This window comes from Microcebus murinus, chromosome 8 (assembly GCF_040939455.1).
Source record: "Microcebus murinus isolate Inina chromosome 8, M.murinus_Inina_mat1.0, whole genome shotgun sequence".
Taxonomy (NCBI): Eukaryota; Metazoa; Chordata; class Mammalia; order Primates; family Cheirogaleidae; genus Microcebus; species Microcebus murinus.
Window position 1 is genome coordinate 106887499 of NC_134111.1, and position 24260 is coordinate 106911758.

At 49.5% G+C, this 24260-nt stretch overlaps 1 protein-coding gene across 9 annotated transcripts in view; it reads right to left on the bottom strand.

The window, feature by feature from the left end:
• Positions 1-24260, bottom strand: part of HDLBP (high density lipoprotein binding protein) — a 73205-nt gene that overhangs the window by 24378 nt on the left and 24567 nt on the right. For 5 of the 9 annotated variants that reach the window (XM_012755612.2, XM_012755614.2, XM_012755613.3 and 2 more), the window contains 5 exons: positions 8409-8476; positions 6728-6840; positions 4826-4983; positions 4364-4441; positions 3536-3751 (listed from right to left, as the gene is read on the bottom strand). In XM_012755612.2, coding sequence (XP_012611066.2) covers positions 3536-3751; positions 4364-4441; positions 4826-4983; positions 6728-6803 — 528 coding nt within the window. In that variant the 5' untranslated portion in view covers positions 6804-6840; positions 8409-8476. Of the gene's footprint in view, positions 1-3535; positions 3752-4363; positions 4442-4825; positions 4984-6727; positions 6841-8408; positions 8477-11619; positions 11771-12336; positions 12456-24260 lie in introns of those variants that run through there. The other 4 variants (XM_012755621.2, XM_020288086.2, XM_020288084.2 and 1 more) reach the window with 3 other exon arrangements.

The window sequence follows — 24260 nt, forward strand, 5'->3', positions numbered from 1 at the left end:
AAGCTAGGCTGACACCACGGCACTCACTCCAGCCTGGACAACAAAGCGAGACTCTGTCTCAAAAAAAAAAAAAAAAAGTAATGAATCTTACTATGTAAGAATAAAACTTTCACACAGCAAAACACATCAAGATAAAAAAGAAATGACAAACCGGAGAACATTATTTTTAACTTTTATTACTGATGAAGGGGTTTAAAAAGCCCTAGTACACTGAGCTACTGAAAACTGAGCAAGACGAATAACTGGGTGGAAAAATGGGCAAAAGAACAGACATTTCACAGAAAAAAACACAAATTAAAAGCATATTCAGCTACCTCGTAGACTGGCAAAAACCCAAGCGTCTGACAAGCCTGGCTCCCATACGCTGCCGATGGAAGAACAAAACGCACGATTCCCGAGGAAGGGGAATCCAGCTGCAGATGGCCAAGTCACACCCGCAGGCACCTCTCGACCTGGCATCTCACTTCCAGGAATCTACCTCAAGATGCACTGGGTCAAACAGGAACCAGCACGGGCACATGTTTTCTACTGCGACGTAACTCATAACCCCAGGAGGCAGGAAAGCACCCAGATGCCCATCGTGGGTGCCTGCATAAATCACAGCACTCCCACAGAACGCCACCCGGCTGCAAAAGCAAGGAGGAAATCACTGCTTACTGACACGCAGACACCTCCAACAGCCGGTAAGCAGAAACGCAAGATGCAGAACAGGGTTCACGGCAAGCTGTATTTTGCTTCTATTCTCAAAGACAAGCAACGAGGTAAAAACCAAGGGTCAGGATTGGTCACCCCCGAGAGAAGGGAGGAGCAGGGTGAAGATGACAGGCTGGAGAGACGTCTCTAAACAGACCTTACTATAGAGCTTTGACTTGCAAACATGCAGAATGCTGAAATAGCTTCTAAAAATTGAAAATAAACAGAAGGAAACAACTGCACTGAACTACGGAGCAAGACGACAGGATGACCCAGGAAAAAGACTTAGTTGTAGTGACTCTAAAACTCTCCCATATTTTATCTTAGCCAGAAAAATATTAAACTTGTGGCTTCGTTTTTTTAGAAGAAAGCTCCACTTTCCCAGCTCTGTCCTCCCAAGAGGACGAGGAGCTCTGCCAGCCCCGCCGTGACGGGCACCGGCTGCACCTAGCGCGGCGTCTCCCACTGCAGCTTCCTACTCAGAAGGGCTGGAGTTCGTGGAGCAACAGCTGAGTCAAGGTCTGCAGAAAGAAATACACGAGATTAGCCTGAGGCATCTTTCTGTGTTAGAAACTGCGAAGTGATGGAGACCGGCAGGCCGTGACACCGAGCCGCAGGGACAAACCCAGGGTTCCTCCGGCGGAAGATGCGGCAATTTCGGTATCGAGAACGACCATGACAAACACGTCAAGAATTCCCAAGTTCATGATGACACTGCAAAGACTCTCTGATCAACACTGAAGATGCCAGACTGTCGATTTAGTCTAGAAACTGATAAGGGGGAAAAGATCAATCATTCAGCTGGCAAACTCAACTGTTAATGAAGCAAAGTTCTTTACGGAAATATCAACTCATGCCGGGCGCGGTGGCTCACGCCTGTGATCCTAGCACTCTGGGAGGCCGAGGCGGGCAGATCGTTCGAGCTCAGGAGTTTGAGACCAGCCTGCGCAAGAGCAAGGCCCCGTCTCTACTAAAAAAATAGAAAGAAATTACTTGGCCAACTAAAAATATATAGAAAAATTTAGCCGGGCATGGTGGCACATGCCTGTAATCCCAGCTACTTGGGAGGCTGAGGCAAGAGGATTGCTTGAGCCCAGGAGTTTGAGGCTGCTGTGAGCTAGGCTGACGCCACGGCACTCTAGCCCAGGGAACAGAGACTCTGTCTCAAAAACAAAACAAACAAACAAACAAAAAACAAATCAACTCAGGCAAGAGCAAGGACAGAATCAGAAAACCATCATCTGCAACCCTTCGTGAATGCAGGCGGTGATCACCAATGGGTGACAAAACTATCAATCGAAAGACCGATAGGGAACTTAATGCAGGACAGGCGAGCTGAAGACACTTTACTGCCGATCACTCGCCGACCAGAACACGCACAACAAGCAGCTGTACCTCCACACACACAGCACCACCTTCAACGTTCTCTTGCCAAACAAGTCCAGCGCGGAAGTAACCAAGCCCCTAGAGATCTAACAGAAATAGCAGAACAAATCAGACAACCACTTTCCCCAACACACCAATGGCATTAAGAAAGGGGGCAGGGGTCCTGTTAAAGAACGACAGACGTGAGACTGTACAATCAAACGCAGACCTTGCTTGGACGCTGATTTGAACAGACCGCATGGAAAAAACAAGTTAGAGAAAACAGGAAAAGTCTAAACACAGTATCAAAGTCGGATATGCTACTAAGAAACCATTACCAATTTAAGCGAGCTAAGGGCACAATGGTAACAGACATGCACACATAAGGAAGAGAGGCCACGCTGCAGCATCTACAGGCAAATAACGTGCCCGAGATGTGCTTTAAAATCAGAACGTGGGCCGAGACAAAGGCCGTCCAGGGGTCCCTGCAGCCCGTGGAGACTCTCTGCCCCACAGCGCCCATGCACACGGAGCTCGGGTGTCCACGGGCGACAGATAGCAGCCGCAGTTCAGAGCCCACACACGCCAGCCACAACACGCAAGTTACGAGTACCATCTTCACAACAACTATCCACACGAAACCAGCTGGGTCCTGGGACTGTCCTGCCCTGCCACGTGGCCGAGTCGGGTCAGAGTGCGCCTGCGCCCGGCGGCGCTCCTCCCCCTGCCGCGCCCTGGGGTCCCGCACCAGGACCCCTCTCCGAGCAGGCTCCCCCCAACCGCCCACCAGAGCAAGCTCCCACCACGGCCGGCAGAGACTCAGTGCAGTGGGAAGAATCCCCATTTCTAAAGGGACCCGTCTAGCATGATGCTGTCCTGCCACACTTGAGTAAGATTTTCTACTTTTCTTGGTCTTTAAGTGCTGCCACTTAGGGAGAAATCCACCATAGACTCACTTATCCATTATAGCAGCTCTCAAAGTCCAAGTACTGGCATCAGACTGCCAAGGGCTAGGGAACTGGTTTAAAACAAAACTTTGTCTTATCCTAAGCTTGAGGCCTAGAAACGCGTATTTAACAAATGCTCCAGCAAAGCATTAGGGACGCCACCCAACAAGCCCAGTTCTGTCAAGTGTCTCAAACTCTGGGACAAGACTCGTTTCCAGTTCAGTCCTGGCTACTCAAGAGACTGAGGCAGGAGGGCCGCTTGAGGCCAGGAGTTTGGTGCCAGCCTGGGCAACGTGGCGAGACCCGTCTCCAAAACAAACAAAAAATAATTTCAGTTCATTCACACGAATGGCAAAAACAGCAGGTGTACCAGTTCTATTATTTAGTGGTTTTCCCCTAAAAATGCCAAGAGGCTCTGCATGTTGCTGTCCCACTGATAGGAAGAGTCCAGCGAAATTCTACCCCCGGTCAAGAACTGAGGACACAGCGCCAGCGCCCTAAGTCAGGAGAGTGAGGCCGGGGACGCCCACCTGTGTCTGCAGTCTGGCGACAATGTCCTTCCGGGCCTTCATGACAGCGTCCAGCTTCCCCGAGACCATGATGGAAAGACCCTGGTCTTTGGCCAGGGACAGCTCCAGGTGAGCGCCGGTCCTCTGCATGATCTCAAGGCAAATTTTCGCTTGTTCGCCTTCTCCAAACTGGTTCATGTCCTTGTATCTTCTCTCCTCCAGGGGTACGTGGAAAACCTGCTCAGAGAGCAAAGCAGACACAGTCACGAGGTCAAAGAACAGACGGAAGGTCAACGGGCCCTGCCCTCACTAGCGGCCCCCACCTTGCCCAGGCACTGATCCGAGCCCTGGGACAAAGCGGTCAAGGGCAAGGAGAAAGCTTCTTGGCGGGAGGCTGCCGCTCCAGCGGGAGAGCCACACCCGCTGCACAGAGCAGGGCTGGAGAGCAGCAGGGAGAGCTGGTCTGGCGGGAGAGACCTTGCGCTAGGGCGTGTAGGCAGCGTGCCAGCGAGTCGGGGGAAGAGCCCGGGTCTGCAGGCAGGAAAGGCAGGGAGGCAGCAGGTGGGGGTGGAGTCTGGACCCCACACCAGGGACCCCCCTCCCCCGGTGGTGGAAGTCAGCGAAGGGTTCTGAGCAGGACACTTTCTGCCAGCGGCTCAGGGTCCTCCAGCTGCTCTTTGGAGAACGGATGGAGGACGGGCAAGGTGGGAGGAGGAATCTGCTACCCTGGTCTGGGGCCTGAACCACCAAGCAGACAGTGGCACGTTTAACAAGACCATCGACGGGACCAGGCTAAAGGGGAAGGATGGGGTGCGGCTGGCTATGAGTCTAGAGCTGGTGGAGGAAGACCTGCTGGCATGCGGGCGGCACTCGCACAGAAGCTCTGACGTCTGTCAGCATCTCAAATTCAGGTGGCAGACAGAAGGACTAACGAAGTCAAAGAAAAACAAGAAGCTGGTTAACTGCTTTAAGCAAGTGGGATGCGGGGTAGAGGCACACCAGTTCTCAATGGGTTTGCTGACACAGAAAGAGCAGCCTCAGCAATGGGACAGGGAGGGACTGCAGGGAGGGGACAGCAGACAGGACCACGGCTTGGGCAAACGCTGCCAGAGCCGGCCGTGGGCAGCCCTCTGGGTGCTCGGGGAGCAGGGTGTGCACGGCTGAAGCTCTGCCCCAACGAGAGCCTGGGGGAGATCAAATCCGAAGGCCTCCTCCCATCACCAACCTGAAGAGTTCTCATTTTGCATGTGCCAAAACCCTTCCATCAGATCCCACTTGGAGGGACAGGTTGAAGAGGGGTGGCGTTTCTACCTGAGTGATGACAGAGGCCTTGATGGGCCGGATCTTGTTACTCCAGGCTCCCGCAGGCTCCTGGGCACTTTCCAAGCACGCTGCTTTCTCAGGAAGTGGAGGGAAGGCATCTTTGTAGGTTGGAGGGTCGCTCTCCTCTTCTGAATTTAGAGTAGCAACTGGGCCATACATAAGAGGACACACACCACCTTCAATATTGTATGAAAAAACACTTCCCGGACACCAATCGCTCCAGGGACCCCCCACCTGAGACCCCTCGCCACAACCCTCCTCGTTCACAGCAACAGGAAGGGCCTGGGGACCAGGCCCAGCACCCTACGCAGGTGTGACCCGGAGGCGGCCAGGGACTCCCTGTCTCCCTTCTGTCTCCCAGGGACAACCTCTCCCTTCTGCGCCTTCTCCCTCCTCTGTGCACAGGCAGCTCAGACCCCCCCTCCTGCCCTCCTGTGGGTCCCGAGAAGGCACCCCGTCCCAGAGCCATTTTTAAGTCCTCAAGACTCTTCTAATATCGTAGTAAAAAAGATCACAACTCTGACAATGACAGGCACGGAGCAGGCTCTAACATCCGTGAGACAAGACCCAGGTGCTGCCCCCGCCCGCCCCGAGAACCACTGTGGAGGCAAAACGGCCCCAGGGAAGTGCAGGCTCCGCCCCCAGCCCAAGGCAGGGAACAGAGGGACTTGGGGAAACCAGGCTCCCTGACTATTATTCACTTCCATCTTCCATAGTACCCTAATCGTGCCTGTTTCTGTCCCAGAAACACAGTCTCCACGAAAGCAAGGCCGTGACAGCTGGACAGCCCCAGTCCCCAGGGCTGCGCGGCACCTGGCGACAGCACCGGCCAGTGAAGAGCGCCGAGGAGGATTCGTGGAGAACGGGGGATGACCCCTGGGGTCAGACAGCCCAGGCCCGAGGCCAGCGCCCCCACTCCCTGGCTGCACAGCCACGCTGCCCTGACAGCGCAGGCGTGGCAGTTGGCCGGACTCTCTAAGGAAGGGCGACAGCACAGACTTCAGGCGGCAGCTGATCCGGCAGGAAGATCCCAGGGCCCCGCATAGAACAAAGCAACCGCCGGGGCTGCTGACGGCCCCAAGGCCACGCAAGCAGCCGCCAGAAAGGAGTCTTGAAGCGTGGCTGGTGCGACTGAGGAACTGAAATCTACATCTTAGTCAATTCTAATTTAACAGCTGATAACTCAGTTACTGGAAAGCTTCTAAGTATGTCTGGAACAACTTGAAATAGAACAATCTACTCTTTCAAATGAAATCTTTATGAACTCTAAATACAGATCGAGGATTAGCATTCAGATTGAAATGATCTGTAGTTGTAAATATACACCACATTTTGAAGAAAAAAAGAACATGAAATCAGTGTTTTGATTTTCTTTTTTTACATTAAAGAGATGTTAAAAGAACAATGTTTTACATTGGGACTAAGTAAAATACATTGAAATTAATTTCACCTGTTCCTTTTCACTTAAGGCAGCACCAGAACCCGGAAGTGCACGTGTGGCCAGCGCTGTCCCCTACGGCAGCTGCCGCCGGGAGCTCAGGCACCAGGGCCCAGCCGCCCCCTCACGGAGGGCTCAGCAACGCTCTGGACACGCTGCAGCCCGAGTGAAATTTCCTTCACCACGGCCGGGAAACAGCGGTTTTCAGAAGGATCACGTTAATCACCAATGGTCAAATGCATCACCTTTCCAGAAGCCTGCCCACATTCTGGATCTCACCGTATCTGATTCACGCCCGGCCAGTGCCCCCATACGCAGCAGTGCAGGGCGGGGTGTACACCGGCCCGGCAGGGGCGGCCTGAGGTCCTTCCAGGAAAGGCACGAGATACGGCCAGAGCGCGGGGTAGCAGGGCCCCAGAAGTTAACCGGAAGACACACAAAGGAGCCGTCACCTTTGATCTGTTGCGGAACCAGCCCACTTCGATGTTCGGCAAAACTCTCTTGGGTCAAAACTGCGACGGAGCTCATGGTTGGTCTCACGCCTGCACACGACCCGGGGAAGCCACTGAAACAGAAGAGAATGAGGCAACACAACAAAAAGTCAAAGCATCGTCCAAGTACAGCTCTTAATTATCTACAGATTGTTGAGTTTCACCAGCAAACTATACCTTTTTATTCCCCGCTCAACCTGTGATGTAAGCTGACACCCGAACCCCAGTGCGGGAGGCCCCAGCGGAGATGGCCGACTGTGCTCTGGAGAGCGGCCTCGGGCAAGGGGGCAGGGAAGTGCCTCCTCACGATCACGGGCGGCTAAGCGACCAGCGCCGGATGCTCAGGGGACACACCCTGCACCCCCCATTCCCCCCAGTGGCCCCGACACAGCATGCACCCCACCACCACCGTGTGGACCCCTAGAACCGGCCCAGGCGCAGATGAGCACCAGGATCCCTCCTAACAGCCGTCTCAGTTCACGTGTCCACCACACGCCTCTGGATGCTTACAACACGCAGCGCGACAGCTGCCACAGCAGCCAACCGCCTCCACACGGTGCTCACCTGGGCTCCCAACCCCGACTTCAGCAGGAGGCAGGTGTGTATGTGAGGGGAGCAGCCTCACGGCGCCGAGCTGTGCGACCCAGCAGGCCGCCCGAACGTGCCAACTGCCTCGGGCACAGGCTGACCGGCCACTCCCCCCCACGGTCCCCCAGGTGCGGGAGGGACACAGCAGGGGAAACCGACCCCAGGACAGAGTGCCACCGTGTGGGATGAGCGGGTGTGGGCTCTGAAAGCCACGCCCCCTGATGTGGGAACGGGGCGCACCAGGCACTCGGGGTACGAGTGTTGGCTCCCCCCACCCCCGCTGCCCAGCTCCGGCAGTGGGCGGCCCACGCTGCCATCTCCCACACAGTCACGCACCAAGTGTCCCACCTGTACCACGTGGACAAAGAAGGTAAGAGGGCCAAGTGATGTCGTAAAGAGTGGACTTGATGTAATTTTATAACGTAATAAGGCCTCTTCCCAAGTTTGAGAAAATTAATAAGCTCTGCCTTCTTTTTTTTGAGACAGAGTCTTACTCTGTTGTCCGGACTAGAGTGCTATAGCGTCAGCCTAGCTCACAGCAACCTCAAACTCCTGGGCTCAGGCAATCCTCCTGCCTCAGCCTCCCGAGTAGCTGGGACTACAAGCACACGCCACCATGCCAGGCTAATTTTTTTTTCTATGTATTTTTAGTTGGCCAATTAATTTCTTTCTATTTTTAGTAGAGACGGGGTGTCTTGCTTTTGCTCAGGCTGGTTTTCGAACTCCTGACCTCGAGCGATCCACCTGCCTCGGCCTCCCAGAGTGCTAGGATTACAGGCGTGAGCCACCGTGCCCGGCCTGATCTGGCTTCTTAAAGAGAAGCAAGACCCAAATTCAAATAATCCTGAATAAACATAATTCACATGTAAGGAAAAAGATTAAAACAGGCGGAACACAGACGACAGACAGACGACGACCGGAGGGCACAGGTCTGCGACTGCTCGCGGGGAGGTCCCAGAGCCGTCTCTGAAGAACCCCGAGGAACGTGGGGACGCAACGTGGAGAAAGGAGGACACACGGACTGGGGGTGCGGCCAGGCCAGCCGGACACTTACCAGCAAAACGGTCAGTAGCCAGAAAGTCCGTCCTGGTCCTGGGGCCACCTGTCAGCCGCCAGCTTTTGCTAGGGAGGGAAGGGAAGGGACGGGGAGGAGAAACCAGGAGCGAAGTTACTTATCTACGTTTCACAGCCCAGGTCTTTTTACCTCCCAACCAGCACAAGCACATGGGAAAGTCTCTTGTGGAGGGGAGGAGGAATCTCTGCTCTTAAAACACATTACAATAGCCCTGAGCCAGCCACAACTTTCAGAGGACGGCCTTTTCAGGGACCTGAGGGAGTGAGCCTTGAGTGCCAGAACTTTTACATTTAATCATTTGATGTAAAATTCCCCCTAAACTGATGCTATTCTCTCACATGGCTGAATCAGCTCCCCTGTACCCCATGTACCTTCTGGACTGCTTGGCCAGAGGATGGATTGTGAAGCTGGGCTCTGGGGGTTCTTGAGCTTTTCAGGGTGACCAGGAGCTACTGTCTTTAAGGGCCCTCTGTAATTTTAAGGTTACGCTGTTCGTCTTGCTGTTATCCTGTGAAAGTCCTTCAGTTCTTTCTAATCCACTGGGGATTTAGAAACCAGGTCATAAAATCACAGGACTGGAAGGAACCTTCAAAGGCTGTCCGGGGAGGACCAAGAGCTACTCTGTACAGTAAGTGGGTGTGAGTCTCTTTTGCCTTGGGGGACTTCTAGGTAGGTGAGGCCACCAGGCAGGCTACCTGCCACTGTACGCAGCCACATGTGCTCTTAGACTAGGAAAGGCGGACTGGCGGGGTGAGGCCTAGCAGCAGCACCAGGAACGTCCTACCCACTGGAGAACTACTTCCAGCAGTCTTGCCTGTGAGACATGGGGGCAGGGCTGAGAGGGCAGCTCAAGGCAGTGGGGGTGCACCACATCATAAGGGTCTCATCCCCCCAGCAGAGGACACGAGCCAGTGGCAGTTCAGGGTTGCAAACCCGATCAAATTTTTTGAAGACTCTAAATACAGGGCTGAGTCATAGAGGAAACCCGCTCCAAGCCAGAGGCCAGAGCCACTCTGGGGCCCCAGACACACAGATGTACCCCAAAACTGAATGGTGGGGAGGAAGGTAGGACAAACTGATCTAAAATATTCTATCTAAGAAAACGTCTCTATTAAATCAAAGTGTCACAGCAGTACATTCACAAATTGGTAAATGCTCCTTGAAATTCCAAGTGTCTGCCCAGTCTGGGAGCAAGACGGGGGGCCCCAGGCTGAGATGCCCCCACACGCACTTGCCTCTGGATCCCTGTACCCCCTCTTCCCTCCCTCGGCTCCCCACTTTGGCTGCCAGCCCTCCGGCTTGGCTCCATCCCCCATCTGAGGTGGTCCCGGCTCCAGTGTCATTTCCCAAACCCCAGACACCTTCCCCATCATCAAGCCAAGGTTATCCACACGAGCTCAACCACACCCATGTCTCTGCCCTCCACTGACCGGTCCCCCGGCTTCCCAGGACAGGGAAACCTTCAGTGCCCACGGACGGCCACAGCACAAGCCTGAGAAATGCAGCCACTGCCCACACCAGCTCCCACTGACTGCAGGACAGAGCCGTGACGTGCCGATCCCCACTCCGCACCGAGCCTCAGCCTCTTCTGAGACACCCACTAACCCCCCTCAGATGTCAGTTCCAACCAGCCCTCATGTGGAAAGAAGCCTCAGCATAAATGAACCCACTACCACAGGGCAGAGCGGGGCCTCTAGTGCTCCCCAATGTGCACGGGCCCTCGGGCAGCCGGCAGGGGCAGAGAGTGGACCTCCAGAAAGCTCCAGACTGGTCTGACAGGATATACTGGGTCCTCGGCCTCCAGTTGCAGATGGATCACGGCCTCCAGTTGCAGATGGATCACAACGAGACACATTTGACCGTCCAGGGTTTTGGTGTATCAGACAAGACTGTGTTTCTCCTAAACAACTCAAAACCTGTCTTTAAAGAAATCTACTTGAAACACGTACTTCATGACCCACAGGTAAACTCTGACCTAACACCCACCTGAGACTCTGGGGTGAGATAAAAGGCTAGTCTCACCCCTTTCTGTGCCCCCAGTCCAGCGATGTCCAGCCCAGCCGCCCAGCCGCCTGTGGCTTAACAAGGCAGCACCTATGAAGCTGTCCCCAAAGCTCCAAGTCCACCCAAAGCCCCTGGCGCTGCCTTCACAGACAACACCCACGAGGTCCTGGTCCCTCCAGCTCCCTCAACAACCGCACAGCAGCGGTCAGGGCTGTGTGCTCCCCGCCCGGCTCCTGCAGACGCTGCCCCAAGTTCCCAGGAGACTGTAGGCAGGCCCAGTTATCAAAGAACAGAGGCCGCACATGTGGTTTCTCAGAATCTGGCTCCAATAATATTGCTCAAGTCAGGATTGAAAGGGGTCCTTAGACATTACTCTAATTCAGTTTTTGGATACCACCAGGGACAGGAAATTCGTGGCCTCCTGAGGGAGCCCAGGTCCACCTCTGCATGGCTATGAATGTTCTGCCTCAAGCTATGACGAAATCTCCAACTTCTTTTCCCCTTCTGGCCTCAGAGAACATGACCCCTCTCCTACAAGCCTCCTTGGGGCAGGTGCAGTCCTTTCTCTAGCTCCCTCTGCCCACCCCCTCGGCCCCCAGTCCCTTCAACATTTTGGTTGCCCCCAACCACCTTTCCCACTGGAAACTGGATCAATCAGTATTCAGGTCCACCCAATGCAAACCTCCAGCCATTCTGAACCTAAATTTCAGATTTTATTTCCAAGAGTATAAACGTCCACAGCAAAAAAGTCACATCTCAAAACATAACTCTGCAGCAAACAAAACTAGAACTAAAAGTAAAGGAAGAAGGTAGAAGCCCAGACCCTCTTCCACCCCAAGAGGCTGGAGCTCCCGGGACCCACAGGAGGAGACGGACGTCCGACACCTGCGCCCTGCGCCTGAAACCCGCTAACAAGCAGGCAGCAAAGAAAAGGCTTTAAATAAGAGATTCGACTTTCCTGCTTCGAAGCAAGGCAGCACAAGTGGAGTCCCTGGTGGTAAGTTTTGCCAGCCGCCCATGCAGAGGGCCACAGTGCGCGAACAGGGCGCGTGGACAAACTCCAGAGCTCTATTTCGCCGGCGCCGGGGACCCCAAGCGCTTTCCCTGCTAGACAGGCCGGTGCCAGGGTGCCAAAAGGCTCCAGCTGGAATCAGGACTTCTCCTCCCCAAAACTAAAGTCGCTTACTTTCATGCCCAGGGAAGGCCTCGCGAGGGATTTCATCCAAGTCGCTCAAGACCACAAACCAAACTTGAGAGCAGAACCCGGGAGCCCGACGTGCCCGCGGCCTGCGCCCAGCCGAGCCGGACGTCCCGCACGGCCAGATGCCACCTCAGCAGGCCTCCCCTCCCCCGCACGGCCGCGGGCGGGACCGGCTTAAAGGGACAGGGCCGCTCGGCCTGCCGCGCACCGACGCCGGTATTTTCCGTAATGCGGTTGGTTCCCGCGGCCGCGCTCCGGCGCCGGCCCTCCGCGTCCCCTCGGAGCGGAGCGGGCAGGGAGGTGGCGGCGCTGCGTGGCGCCCGCCCGCCCGCCCGCGTGGGCAGACCCCGGCCCGCCGGCCCGGGCGCACCCCCAGCCCCCACCCCGCGGCCGGGCCTCCGCGCTGGGGGAGGGGCGCCCTGGGGGAGGGGCGGCCCCGCCAGCGCCACGACCCGGCCGGCGCCCCTCCCCCACCGCCACGGGGCCGGAGCGGCGACCCGCCCCGCCCGGCGGGAAGCGGCGCCCGCACTCGGGACTCGGGAAAGTTTCTGCACTTCTGGGGCCGGCGCGGCCCATGCGCAGTGGTGACACGTAGCCTCCCCTCCCCCGCGGGACCGGCCGCGCCGGCCCACCCGCCACCGGCCGGCGGGGAGGGGTGCCCGCCCGCAGCCCGCGCGCCCGCCCGCCCCGGTCCCCGCTCACTCGTGGCCGCCGCGCGGGAGGAGACGGACGGCGGAGCGGAGCGGAGGGAGGAGACGCCGCGCGGCCGCCCGGCCTATATAGGGCGGCGGCTCCAATCCCGCCGGGACACGTCAGCCGCCCCGCCCCGGCCCGGCGCGGCCAGCCCGGCCTGCGCCCGCTCGCTCGCTCGCTCCGTGGGGCGGGCTCCGTGGGGCGGGCTCCGTGGGCGCCCGCCGCGGGAAGTCGCACACCCCGCGCCCACCCGACGGCACGGGCCACCGGGACAGCCCGCCCAGGTGTGGCCCGCCCAGGTGTGGCCCCCCAGGGCGGAGCGGAACGGAGCCCCAAAGAACCCGCACCACGCTGCTGGAGGGGCCAGGCAGGAGGCGACCTGCCCTTGCTCCCGGGAGGGGCCGCAGCCGGACGGGACGGTGCGCTCCCTGGCGACACCGAGCGGAGAGCGGAGGCCGACTGGCCGCTCAGCGCACGGCGGCAGTGGTGGGGTGCGCACTGGACAAAAGCAGGCGGAGGATGCCTGGAGGCAGCACCAGGTGCTCCTTGCCAGCTGGAGGACGGGTGACAGGCCCGAAGGGCACAGAGGCTCCTGCCTGCCCCTCACAGACGAGGGGCATTAAGGGAAGACCCACGTGTGCACGCAAGGCCCGGGAGGCCCCCAGCCTTGGGACATCCACGGAAGGCAGAGGACACGTGCGCCTGAAGCAGAGAAGGAGCCAAGGGCCTTGTCGTCCAAGCAGCGCTCTAAGTCGCCGGGACACAACTGCGCAGGTGGGACCTCCTGAGGCTGGGAAGAGCCTCTTGAAGCACCAGGACTCTTCAGAACCCACTTCTGTGTTCCCTGCACTTTGCAGGTAGTCTTTCCGTGGGAACTGGCCAACCAGCAACCACAATAGTGTTTTTTTGCTGTTTTGTTTGCCAGGGTTCAGCACTGAGAGGAAGATGAGAGGAGGGTTTGGGGATTCAGTACTCCCAACAGGCCGACTGTCAAGGACCTGCCCGTGACACTAGGAAGTCAACACAGTTAGGAAGTTGGCACCGTGCCTGGTGCACTGGAGACCCTACAGAGATGGTTAGAAAACATAGTTAGCGAAAAGTACTTATAAAATCGAACGTTAAGTTTGTGCTACAAACCATTCCACAATGTTTCTGTGCTGACAATCATCAGCTGTCCTTTCCAACAAACTTTCGGACTTCCATGACCGGATGACATGTGAGCTCTACAGCTGCCTGCCTCAAAAGGGGAGCATCAGTCTGTGGCATTTAGGTTTTCAGCCCTTGAGGGGACAGGGAGTAGTTATAGTTCAGGCCTGCTCAAGGTAAAAGGTTAGACTAGAGATACCCTCCCACCCTACAAAGTCATGATCCCCAAAAGGGCTATACCCCCAAGAGAAGGTAGGTATCCCCACCACAAAACAAAAGCCCCAACAAAGAAAAGCCCACCAGCATAAAGAGACTACAGGATGCTTTCCCTGACTGCCCCCAGCTGGGCAGGAGGAGGTGGGAGCATCTCTTGACAATGGACTAGTCCCCTACACAAAGGGCTGGGCTCAAATCTCTACAATGCCATTTGTCCAGAAACCCATGGCTGAAGCTGAGAAATTAACAAAACAGAAAGCAAACCCATTCAGGAAAGAATAAATCTCATACCAGGCTAACATGGATACACACAGATCAATCTGCACTGCAGAGGCTAAAAGTCTAAAGTTCAAAAAGACTGAAATAGGAGCAGACTCAAGAACCTCAGATAACACAACTATAACGCTGAGACTAAAAAGCATAATTAATTGGATATAAGATATAAAGGTGGTATAAAAAAATGAAGAGATGGAACAAATGAAAGAGGGTTAAGAACCATGGATCAGAGGATGAGAAATTCCAATATATGTCTCACAGGAGTTCTAAAAAAAGAAAACATAAAGCATAGAAGAAATACTGGAAAAATAGCTGAGAAAATTCTAGGATTTAAAGATACAACATCCCTTACTCTCCATAAAAAGAACAAGTGACTAGCAGGATAATTTTAATTCATCCACAACACACACACTTCAGTAAATCTCAGAACACCAAAGACAAGAGTAGACCTCAAAGGCAACTAGAGAAGAAAGTAAGGTTACCCATAAAGAATACCATGCGACTGAGGGCAGACTGCTTACCAACAATACGCCGGAGGACAGTGGGTTAATACCTATAAATTATGCTGTAGGAAATATCTGTCAATCTAGACCCAGACAGAGCTAAAGCGACTACACTCAATAGGTCACTGCTGAAAGACAGAGGCCTGAAAGAAGGAATATTGATAAAGAAACTAATAATTGAGATAAAGTGAAGCAAGCATTGACCCTATACTAATAACAACAACAAAATTTGGAGGGAATGAAAACATAAGAATTAAAATGCTAGGCGGCAATAATATAAGGCAGGAGGGAGATTAAAGTTACAATATTCCAGGATCTTTATTACGTGGGGAGTGGCCAGAGGTAATTAACTTCAGCCCTTGTTGAAAATGAATAAAAATATAAAGTTTTTAACTTTCAAGCCAAACTCTCATTCAAATGGAAATTACTGGCAATGTTCTAGATCTTAGATTGGGTGATATATTAGGAGGTACTCATTACAATATATATTGTTACTTACTGGTTACGTTATATTGTATTACTAATTACTAAAGAAAAGAGAGGAAATAAGAAAACAGAATAGGAGACATGAGAAATAAAAGCAAAGCAATGAAAAAGGAAAATAAAACACAAAATACAATGAGAGAAATAAATTCAAATGTCTCAGTACTCTAAATAAGTGTTAAGAGACTAAAGTGGCCAATTATGAAATCAGCTACAGGCTACCTAACAGTCCTAAACCACGCAGGTTGGAAATAAAGGGACAGAGAAGTACCCCAGGTAAACGCTAACCACGTGTAAGCCGGCTGGCAGCGTTACTTTCAGGCACCACAGCCTGTATGAGAAGAACCCTAAAAACAAAGGAGGTCAAGAATAAAACATTCCATCAACTCTGATTACACATATCTAATAACACAGCTAAAAAATGTAAAGTAAAAACTGAAGGTTATTAGGAGAAGCTGATAAATATATGTCAAGACTAAAGGGAGAGACCTTTGCAGGACTGAGTCTGAGAGGTAAGAATAAAAAACAAAAATAAAAAATGAAGGGGGCAACCGACCCTTGGCAACACACGCTATGACCCGCCGGGCACAGCAGTGCGCACCTGTGACCCAGCTACTGGGAGGATCACTGGAGACCAGGCTGGCCAAGATAGTAAGACCACATTTAAAAACAAAAAGGACAGGCCGGGCGCGGTGGCTCACCCCTGTAATCCTAGCACTCTGGGAGGCCAAGTCGAGAGGATCGCTCAAGATCCAGGAGTTCCAAATCAGCCTGAGTAAGAGCGAGACCCTGTCTCTACTGAAAATAGAAAGAAATTAATTGGCCAACTAAAAATATATAGAAAAAATTAGCTGGGCATGGTGGTGCATGCCTGTAGTCCCAGGTACTCGGGAGGCTGCGGCAGGAGGATCGCTTGAGCCCAGGAGTTTGAGGTTGCTGTGAGCTAGGCTGACGCCACGGCACTCAAGCCTGGATAACAGTGACACTGTGTCTAAAAAAAAAAAAAAAACAACAAAAAGGACAGATGATTCAAAGAACATAATAAACCCACTTTATTGATTGACATTCTTTTCCCCAACCATACATTTAAAAAACTGACCAGGCCAGGTGCAGTGGCTCACGCCTGTAATCCTAGCACTCTGGGAGGCCGAGATGGGAGGATTGCTCGAGGTCAGGAGTTTGAGACCAGCCTAAGCGAGAGCGAGACCCCATCTCTACTATAAATAGAAAGAAATTAATTGGTTAACTAATATATATATTATTTATTTATTTATATAAATATAAATTTATATATATTTATTTATATATAAATAAATGAATAAATATATAAATAAATAAATTAGCCAGGCATGGTGGCGCATGCCTGTAGTCCCAACTACTAGAGAGGCTGAGGCAGGAAGATCGCTTGAGCCCAGGAGTTTGAGATTGCTGTGAGCTAAGCTAATGCCTCTAGCCCAGGCAACAGAAGTGAGACTCTGTCTCAAAAAATAAAAATAAAAATAAAAAACTGACCAGGAGCTAAGTAAAAAAATAAATAAATAAAAAATAAAAAACACACCTCAATCAATAGTAAAGAATAAAATCATAACAATATTCTCTGACCACAACTCAATTTTAAAATGTGCTTCTAAGGCCGGGCGCTGTGGCTCACGCCTGTAATCCTAGCTCTTGGGAGGCCGAGGCGGGCGGATTGCTCAAGGTCAGGAGTTCAAAACCAGCCTGAGCGAGACCCCGTCTCTACTATAAATAGAAAGAAATTAATTGGCCAACTGATATATATATATATAAAAAATTAGCCGGGCATGGTGGCACATGCCTGTAGTCCCAGCTACCCGGGAGGCTGAGGCAAAAGGATCACTCGAGCCCAGGAGTTTGAGGTTGCTGTGAGCTAGGCTGACGCCACGGCACTCACTCTAGCCCGGGCAACAAAGTGAGACTCTGTCTCAAAAAAAAATAAAAAATAAAAAATAAAAAATAAAAAAAAAAAAATAAAATGTGCTTCTAAATAACTCATGGGACAAAGAAGAAAATTGAAAATATTCAGAACTGAGCAATAAAGCAGTTATATATTTAAACTTATGGAATGAAGCCAGAGTGTATTCGTTAAGAGGAAAAAGTGAAAGTTAATAAGCCAATTATATATTGCTGAAACTAGAAAAACAATAGAATATACCTTTAAAAAACTAGAAGGAAATAAAGAAAGGAAATTAATGACATAAAAGACATGTACTAGAAAGGATAAATAAAACCTACAGCCAAATCTTTAAAAAGACCAGTTAGGTCTCTGGCAACCATGATCAATGAAAAACAGAGAAAAGGTATAACAAGACAATACTAAGAATTAAAAGGGGGTCAAAAACTACACCTACAAGACACTTGGAAAAATATACAATTTCTACTAAGAAAAGTACTGTTGAAAAATTGATAACAGATAAAACGGGCAACTTCTAGAAAAATAAGTTACCCAAATTGAGTTAGAAATGCAAAGTTCAAATAATCAATCCTCTCCAATCTTAAAAAAAAAATGTGTGTGTGTGTGTGTGTGTGTGTGTGTATCACAACAAAAAGGAAAAAGGCAGGCCCACATGCTTCTGTAAGGAAGTCTAGAGACTATCTCCAACACACAAAGCTAGGAAACTTTGACACACTCCAGACAAGGCAAACACAGAAGAAAGGAATGTGTGAATCTTACCTAGGAACATAAAAGCAAACCAATTCAGAAATATACACATAAATATCACGATAAAGTCAAGTTTATGTCAGCCCTATGAGGTGGCACAACATGGGGAAAATAAATAGAAGTAACTTGCCACATCATCAACACCAAGGGCAAAACTAATTTACTCATCTCAAAAGATTCAAATAAAGAATCAGATATAGTTAAGCTATCCCCGACAACTAGGGATTCTAGGACAGTTCCCTGATGATGGGTGCCAACCAGAAACCCTCGGCGGGACATCCCCACGAGAGTTGTGGAGAAGGGGTGGCCCCCTGTGCTGCATCTGCCCGAGCTCACACAAAGAGACCCGAGCCAGGACAGTACAGCAGAAGAAGGTCTAAGGACTGGAAATGAAGCGAAACTGCCAGTTTCACAGCCAACACACCCGTGCAGGTAGAAAACCCACGAGCATCTGCGGACGCACTATTAAAACTGATTACAAAGTTCAGTAAGTTTCCGGGAAACGAGAACAACACAAAAATAATCACGTTCCAAAACACCAGCAGCAAACTGAGAAATAAATCCAAAAAGGAAAAGAATGTGATTTATAGAGAATATTACAAAACCCTCTTGTCAAAATACAGAAATGGCCTAAAAAAATGGAGACAGGCCATGTTCATCTAAAGGAAGACAACCATAAAGGCCGATTCTCCCCTAGACTAGAAATCAAGGTAAATGCAACTTAAATCCCAAAAGGTGTGTGCATGTTAATTTGACAGCCAGATTTTATGCAATTTTTATTCATACAAGATTTCTATGTATTGTAAAACACTGACTTGTAAAACAATATTTATATACACAATTTTTAGAATATTTACATATATAATTATATTTATACAACGAAATTTATATGAAGGATCAAGGATGAAGAACAGCCAAGACAACACTGAGGACAAGACACAGTTGCAAAGATGTGGAATCAACCCCTCTGTCAATTCGTGAGTGCGTCAACAAAGTGCTGTGTGGGTGTATGTGTGTGTGTGCGTGCACACATTGTGGAATACTACTCAATCACGAAGAAGCATGAAGTAATAAGGCCTTTTGCAACGATCTGGATGGAACTGGAGACTACTACCCTAAGTGAAGTATCTAAGGACTGGGAAAACACAACATATACTTGCTGTTAAATCGGAACGAACCATGAGCACACATGTGCACAGAGGGAAGTAAACTCAGTGGAAATCAAGTAGCGGGGAGGGGAGGAGAGGTTGGGCAAAACCTACCTGACAGGTACAATGAACACTATCTGGGTGATGGGCACACTTATAACCCTGACTCAAGCATAACAAAAGTGATTCATGTAACCAAAAACATTTGTACCCCTGTAACATTTTGAAATAAAAACAATCTATAAAATAAATTCAAATATCTTAAAAAAATAAATAAATAAACAAAAACAAAAACCACGGTGGAGGAGGACTTGCCCTCCGTATTGTCAAGATTTTACAGCCCCAGTAATTCAGACAGTGTGGTGCTGGGACAGACATGGAAAACAAGGGGACAGAAAAGAGGGTCCCATGTGGACATCAAGCTACACACATCACCTGCAGAGACAGGGCCTCGAGGACCTGCAGGGAGAGACAGACTATGCAATCAGTGGCTTTGGGAAAACTGGTTATCTACAGAAGAGAAAAACAAGGTCCCCTCTTCATACCACTCACGAGGCCTATTTTTTTTCATTATTATTATTATTTCAGAATATCACAGGGATACAAACGTTTTGGTTATATGATCTGCCTTTGTGCAGTTTGAGTCAAAGTTATATATGTGCCCATCACGAAGATACTGTACCCATTAGGTGCGAATTCACCCATCCTCTCCTCCCCACTACCGTATCACAGGGTCTGTTAAACCTTAAGATGCAAATATTCCATGAGAGACAATCTCAATTCTAGATATACACTTTAGGAAAAATCTCTCCCATGTGAGCAAAACAAAACAGGTACCAGAATGTTTCATGCATCACAATGTTGCTAATAATACCCAACAACAACATAATTGTCAACCGTCAAACCTGGATAACCGAGGTGTACGATTCATGCTACCTAACCTCCCTCTGCGTTAACAGATTACTTGCCAGGAACTCGCTGGTGTGAGGCCATGCTGCCCGGTCAGGAGACGCAGTGTACCAGAGGCCCCACACCTGCTCGGCGCAAGGCAATCCTATAGGAAGTCAGCACTCAGGGACGGAGAACTGAGCACAGTTTGTTCTCCCACACTGAGTGTGGTGGTCAGGTCAGGCCAAAGAAATGTTTTTGTCCCTCTTGATGGCTGAAAATCTTAAATTACATAATATATGTGGCTCATGTTATATTTTTCTAAGTATAACCCCTTTTTAAAATTAAGCTTATTTATACTTGGCCTTGTAGCATATTCTAATAACAAATGTAGCAAAACTAGGTTCTTTTCTTTGGCTCGGATATAATATTTATTACTGTATGCACACTCAACTTGGAGGCCTGAAATAAAGTGGCACAAACTGAGATTGAGAGAGAAACAAATGGCTGCAGCCCAGGGCTTCCTGCATGTTGCCTTGTTCTGTCTCTACTAACTATTTCTGTCAGTTTCACTTCTTTTCAGGAAGTTACAGGAAGGGTAAATTAGTATTTTCTTCAATGACACTGTTACTCTGGCCTATTCCTTAGATTCATGTACTTCTAGGTAATGTGAAAATATGTAACTTATGTTTTAGCTAAGTCATTACAGAGATCTGTAATGACAATAAACTGTATAAAGAATACAAAACTTGTTGCCAGGAAATCTGTGATCAGAATATTGCTTGAAAAAAAAAAATTAAATAAAAAAAAAAAAAAAGAATTGCTTGATACAATTTCAGTCGCCTTGGTTAGTTGTTTAAGCTCTCAACTTTTACATTTCACATTTATAAACTTTGGGGGCCTTTTCCTTAAGTTGTTAAAAAGATAAGGAAGGCCGGGCACGGTGGCTCACGTCTGTAATCCTAGCACTCTGGGAGGCCGAGGCGGGCGGATTGCTCAAGGTCAGGAGTTCCAGACCAGCCTGAGCAAGAGCGAGACCCCGTCTCTACTATAAATAGAAAGAAACTAATTGGCCAACTAATATATATAGAAAAAATTAGCTGGGCATGGTGGCACATGCCTGTAGTCCCAGATACTTGGGAGGCTGAGGCAGCAGGATTGCTTGAGCCCAGGAGTTTGAGGTTGCTGTGAGAGAGGCTGACGCAACGGCACTCACTCTAGCCTGGGCAGCAAAGCAAGACTCTGTCTCAAAAAAAAAAAAGATAAGGAAGAAAACACCTGCCCTATAGTAGGTACCTCACTAGGGACGCTGGCACTAAGTGAACCCATTGAATGGAGTTCTCTATTACATTAAATTTATAAATACTGAAATAATCAACACATATTTATATAGCTGAGTAAAGAATAGTACTTAAAGCCTAGTTCAAGAACATGAGACAAGCCGGGCACAGTGGCTCACACCTGTAATCCTAGCACTCTGGAAGGCCAAGGCAGGAGGATCGCTCAAGGTCAGGAGTCAGAAACCAGCCGGAGCAAGAGCGAGACCCCGTCTCTACTAAAAATAGATAGAAAGTAATTGGCCATCTAAAAATATATAGAAAAAGTTAGCCAGGCATGGTGGCGCATGCCTGTAGTCCCAGCTACTTGGGAGGCTGAGGCAGGAGGAGGATCGCTTGAGCCCAGGGGTTGGAGGTTGCAGTGAGCTAGGCTGACACCACGGAACTCTAGCGGGGGCAACAGAGAGAAGAAAAAAAAAAAGAACATGAGTCAGATGAATATACCATAAAATTTTTTTTAAAAGAGGATGAGCAGCCAGGCACCCCCATAATTCCAGCACTTTAGGAGGCCAAGGCAGGAAAGATGACTTGAGCCCAGGAGTTCAAGGCTGCAGGTAGCTGTGATCATGATACTGCACTCCAGCCTGGGTGGTACAATGAGTGAGACCCTATCTCTTTAAAAAAAAAAAAAAAAAAGGGACAAATGTTAGGTTCAAAAAAGTAAGTGAATGCATTTCCGCAGAAATGAAACAGACAGCACCCTCTTTCAAACTGTGCTGGCCAGTCTGCACTGGCCACATGTAGCTAGTTTGAATTGGTATGTGCAGTAAGTCTAAAACACACACCAGATTTTGAAGACTCAGTACAAAAAAACACAATGTAAAATACCTTAGCAGTATTTTTATACTGATTACATGAGTAAGATGATAACATTTTAGATTGGGCAAAACAAAATATAGTATTAAAATTAATTTTGTTTTTCTTTTTCTATATTGAGGTAGATATTAGAAAATTTTATATCATATATGTGGTTTATATTTTTATGGACTAGCAGTTCTACAAAGTGACCATATTTTCAAACCAAAACTGAACTATAACCTGACAAAGGACTTTTTTCCTTATTAGTAAACTTTATATAGTAGTATTTCTTCTGGGTTTTTTTTTTTTTTTTTTTTGAGACAGAGTCTCACTCTGTTGCCTGGGCTAGAGTGCCGTGGCGTCAGCCTAGCTCACAGCAACCTCAAACTCTTGGGCTCAAGCAATCCTTCTGCCTTAGCCTCCCAAGTAGCTAGGACTACAGGCCACCATGCCTGGCTAATTTTTTTCTACATATTTTTAGCTGGCCAATTAATTTCTTTCTATTTTTAGTAGAGACGAGGTCTCACTCTTGCTCAGACTGGTTTTGAACTCCTGACCATGAGTGATCCTCCCGCCTAGGCCTCCCAGAGTGCTAGGATTACAGGCGTGAGCCACCATGCCCGGCCTATATAGTAGTCTTAAAGGGGAAAAAAAAAATCTCAAAAGCTTTATTACAAATCTTTTATGTATAATCAATAAACTTAGGGGGAAAATACAAAATGGGTATTCATCTCTGTCATGAAAGCCCCTCCTCGACCACAACAAGCACGAGGGTGGCCAGCTCACAGCCCCTGGGAAGAAGGGAGCAAGCTGAGTTTACACTATATTTCATCCATGGACTCTCACCCATCAAAAAAAAAAAAACAAAAAAAAAAATGGGCCAAAGATACAAACATATCTTTCATATAGCAAGGCGGGAAATGTTTATTTAATTTATATAAAAAAATGCAAAAGAAAAGTAGGATGAGATTTTACATTTCTCTCAGTTTGGCAAAAATGAAGTTTGCTGACTGTCAGAAGAGGTGTGGGAAAACTGGTCTGGCTGCAGGAATTGGTGTGATCTCTTTAGAGAACGTATGTATTTGATTACATATTGAAATTTAAAATATATTCTTTGACCTAGCACTTCCTACTGCTAACAATTTCACACATATGTGCCCCAAAAAACAAGCATATGTTGTTTTATTGTGCTTTGCTTTACCACGTTCCACAGATATGGTTTTTTGTTGTTGTTGTTGTTTTTTACATGCTAGAGGTTTTTGACAATCCTGTGTCAAGCAAGGCTACTGGCACCATTTTTCCCACAGTACGTATTCACTTTGTGTGTCTGTGTCACAAAAATGGTGCCAATTTTGGTAATTCCTGCAATCTTTCAACTTTTCATTATTATACCTACTCTGGTGATCTGAGATGAGTGATCTTCAATGTTACTGTTGTTAACTGTCGTGGGGGTGCCCAGCCTGCGTCCACGTAAGACAGAGAGCTCAGTCTACAGAGACCGTGTGTGTCCGGCTGTTCCACCCACCGGCTCTTCCCCATCTCCCTGGCCTCCCTACTCCCCAAGACACAACAACGTAGAAATTAGGCCAATTAATAACCCTACAGTGGCCTCTAAGTACTCAAGTGAAAGGAAGAGTCCCACGTCTCTCACTTTAAATCAAAAGCTAGAAACGATTAAACTTAGTGAGGAAGGCATATGATAAAAGCTGAGACAGGCCGAAAGCTAGGCTTCTTGTGCCAAACGGTTAGCCAAGCTGTGAATGCAAAGGAAAAGTTCTTGGAGGAAATTAAAAGTGCTACTCCAGCGAACACACAAATGATAAGAGAGCAAAACAGCCTTTTTGCTGATGTGGAGAAAGTTTCAGTGGTCTGGATAAAAGATCAAACTAGTTGCAACACTCCCGTAAGCCAAAGCTCAATCCAGAGCCAGGAGGCTCTAACTGTTCAATTCTATGAAGGCTGAGAGACAGAAGGAAGCTGCAGAAGAAACGCTGGAAGCCAGCACAGGTTGGTGCATGAGGTCTAAGGAAAGAAGTCGGCTCCGTAGCACGAAAGTACAGGGTGAGGCAGCCAGTGCGGGTGGAGGAGCTGCAACAGGTTTTCCAGAAGATCTAGCTGAGACCACGGATGAAGGTGGCTATCATGAAAAACATGTTTTCAATGTAGACAAAACAGCCTTCTATTGGAAGAAGATGCCATCTAGGACTTTCACAGCTACAGAGAAGTCCATGGCCTTAAAGCTCCAAAGGAAAGGCTGACTCTTGTTAGAGGCTAATGCAGCTGGGGGACCTTAAGTTGAAGGCAATGCTCATGTACCATTCTGAAAATCCTAGGGCCCGCGATGAATTATGCTCAATTGACTCTGCCTGTGCTCTACACATGGAACAAAGCCTGGATGACAGCATGGGTTAATCAATATTTTAAGCCCACTGATGAGACCTATTGCTCTGGAAGAAAG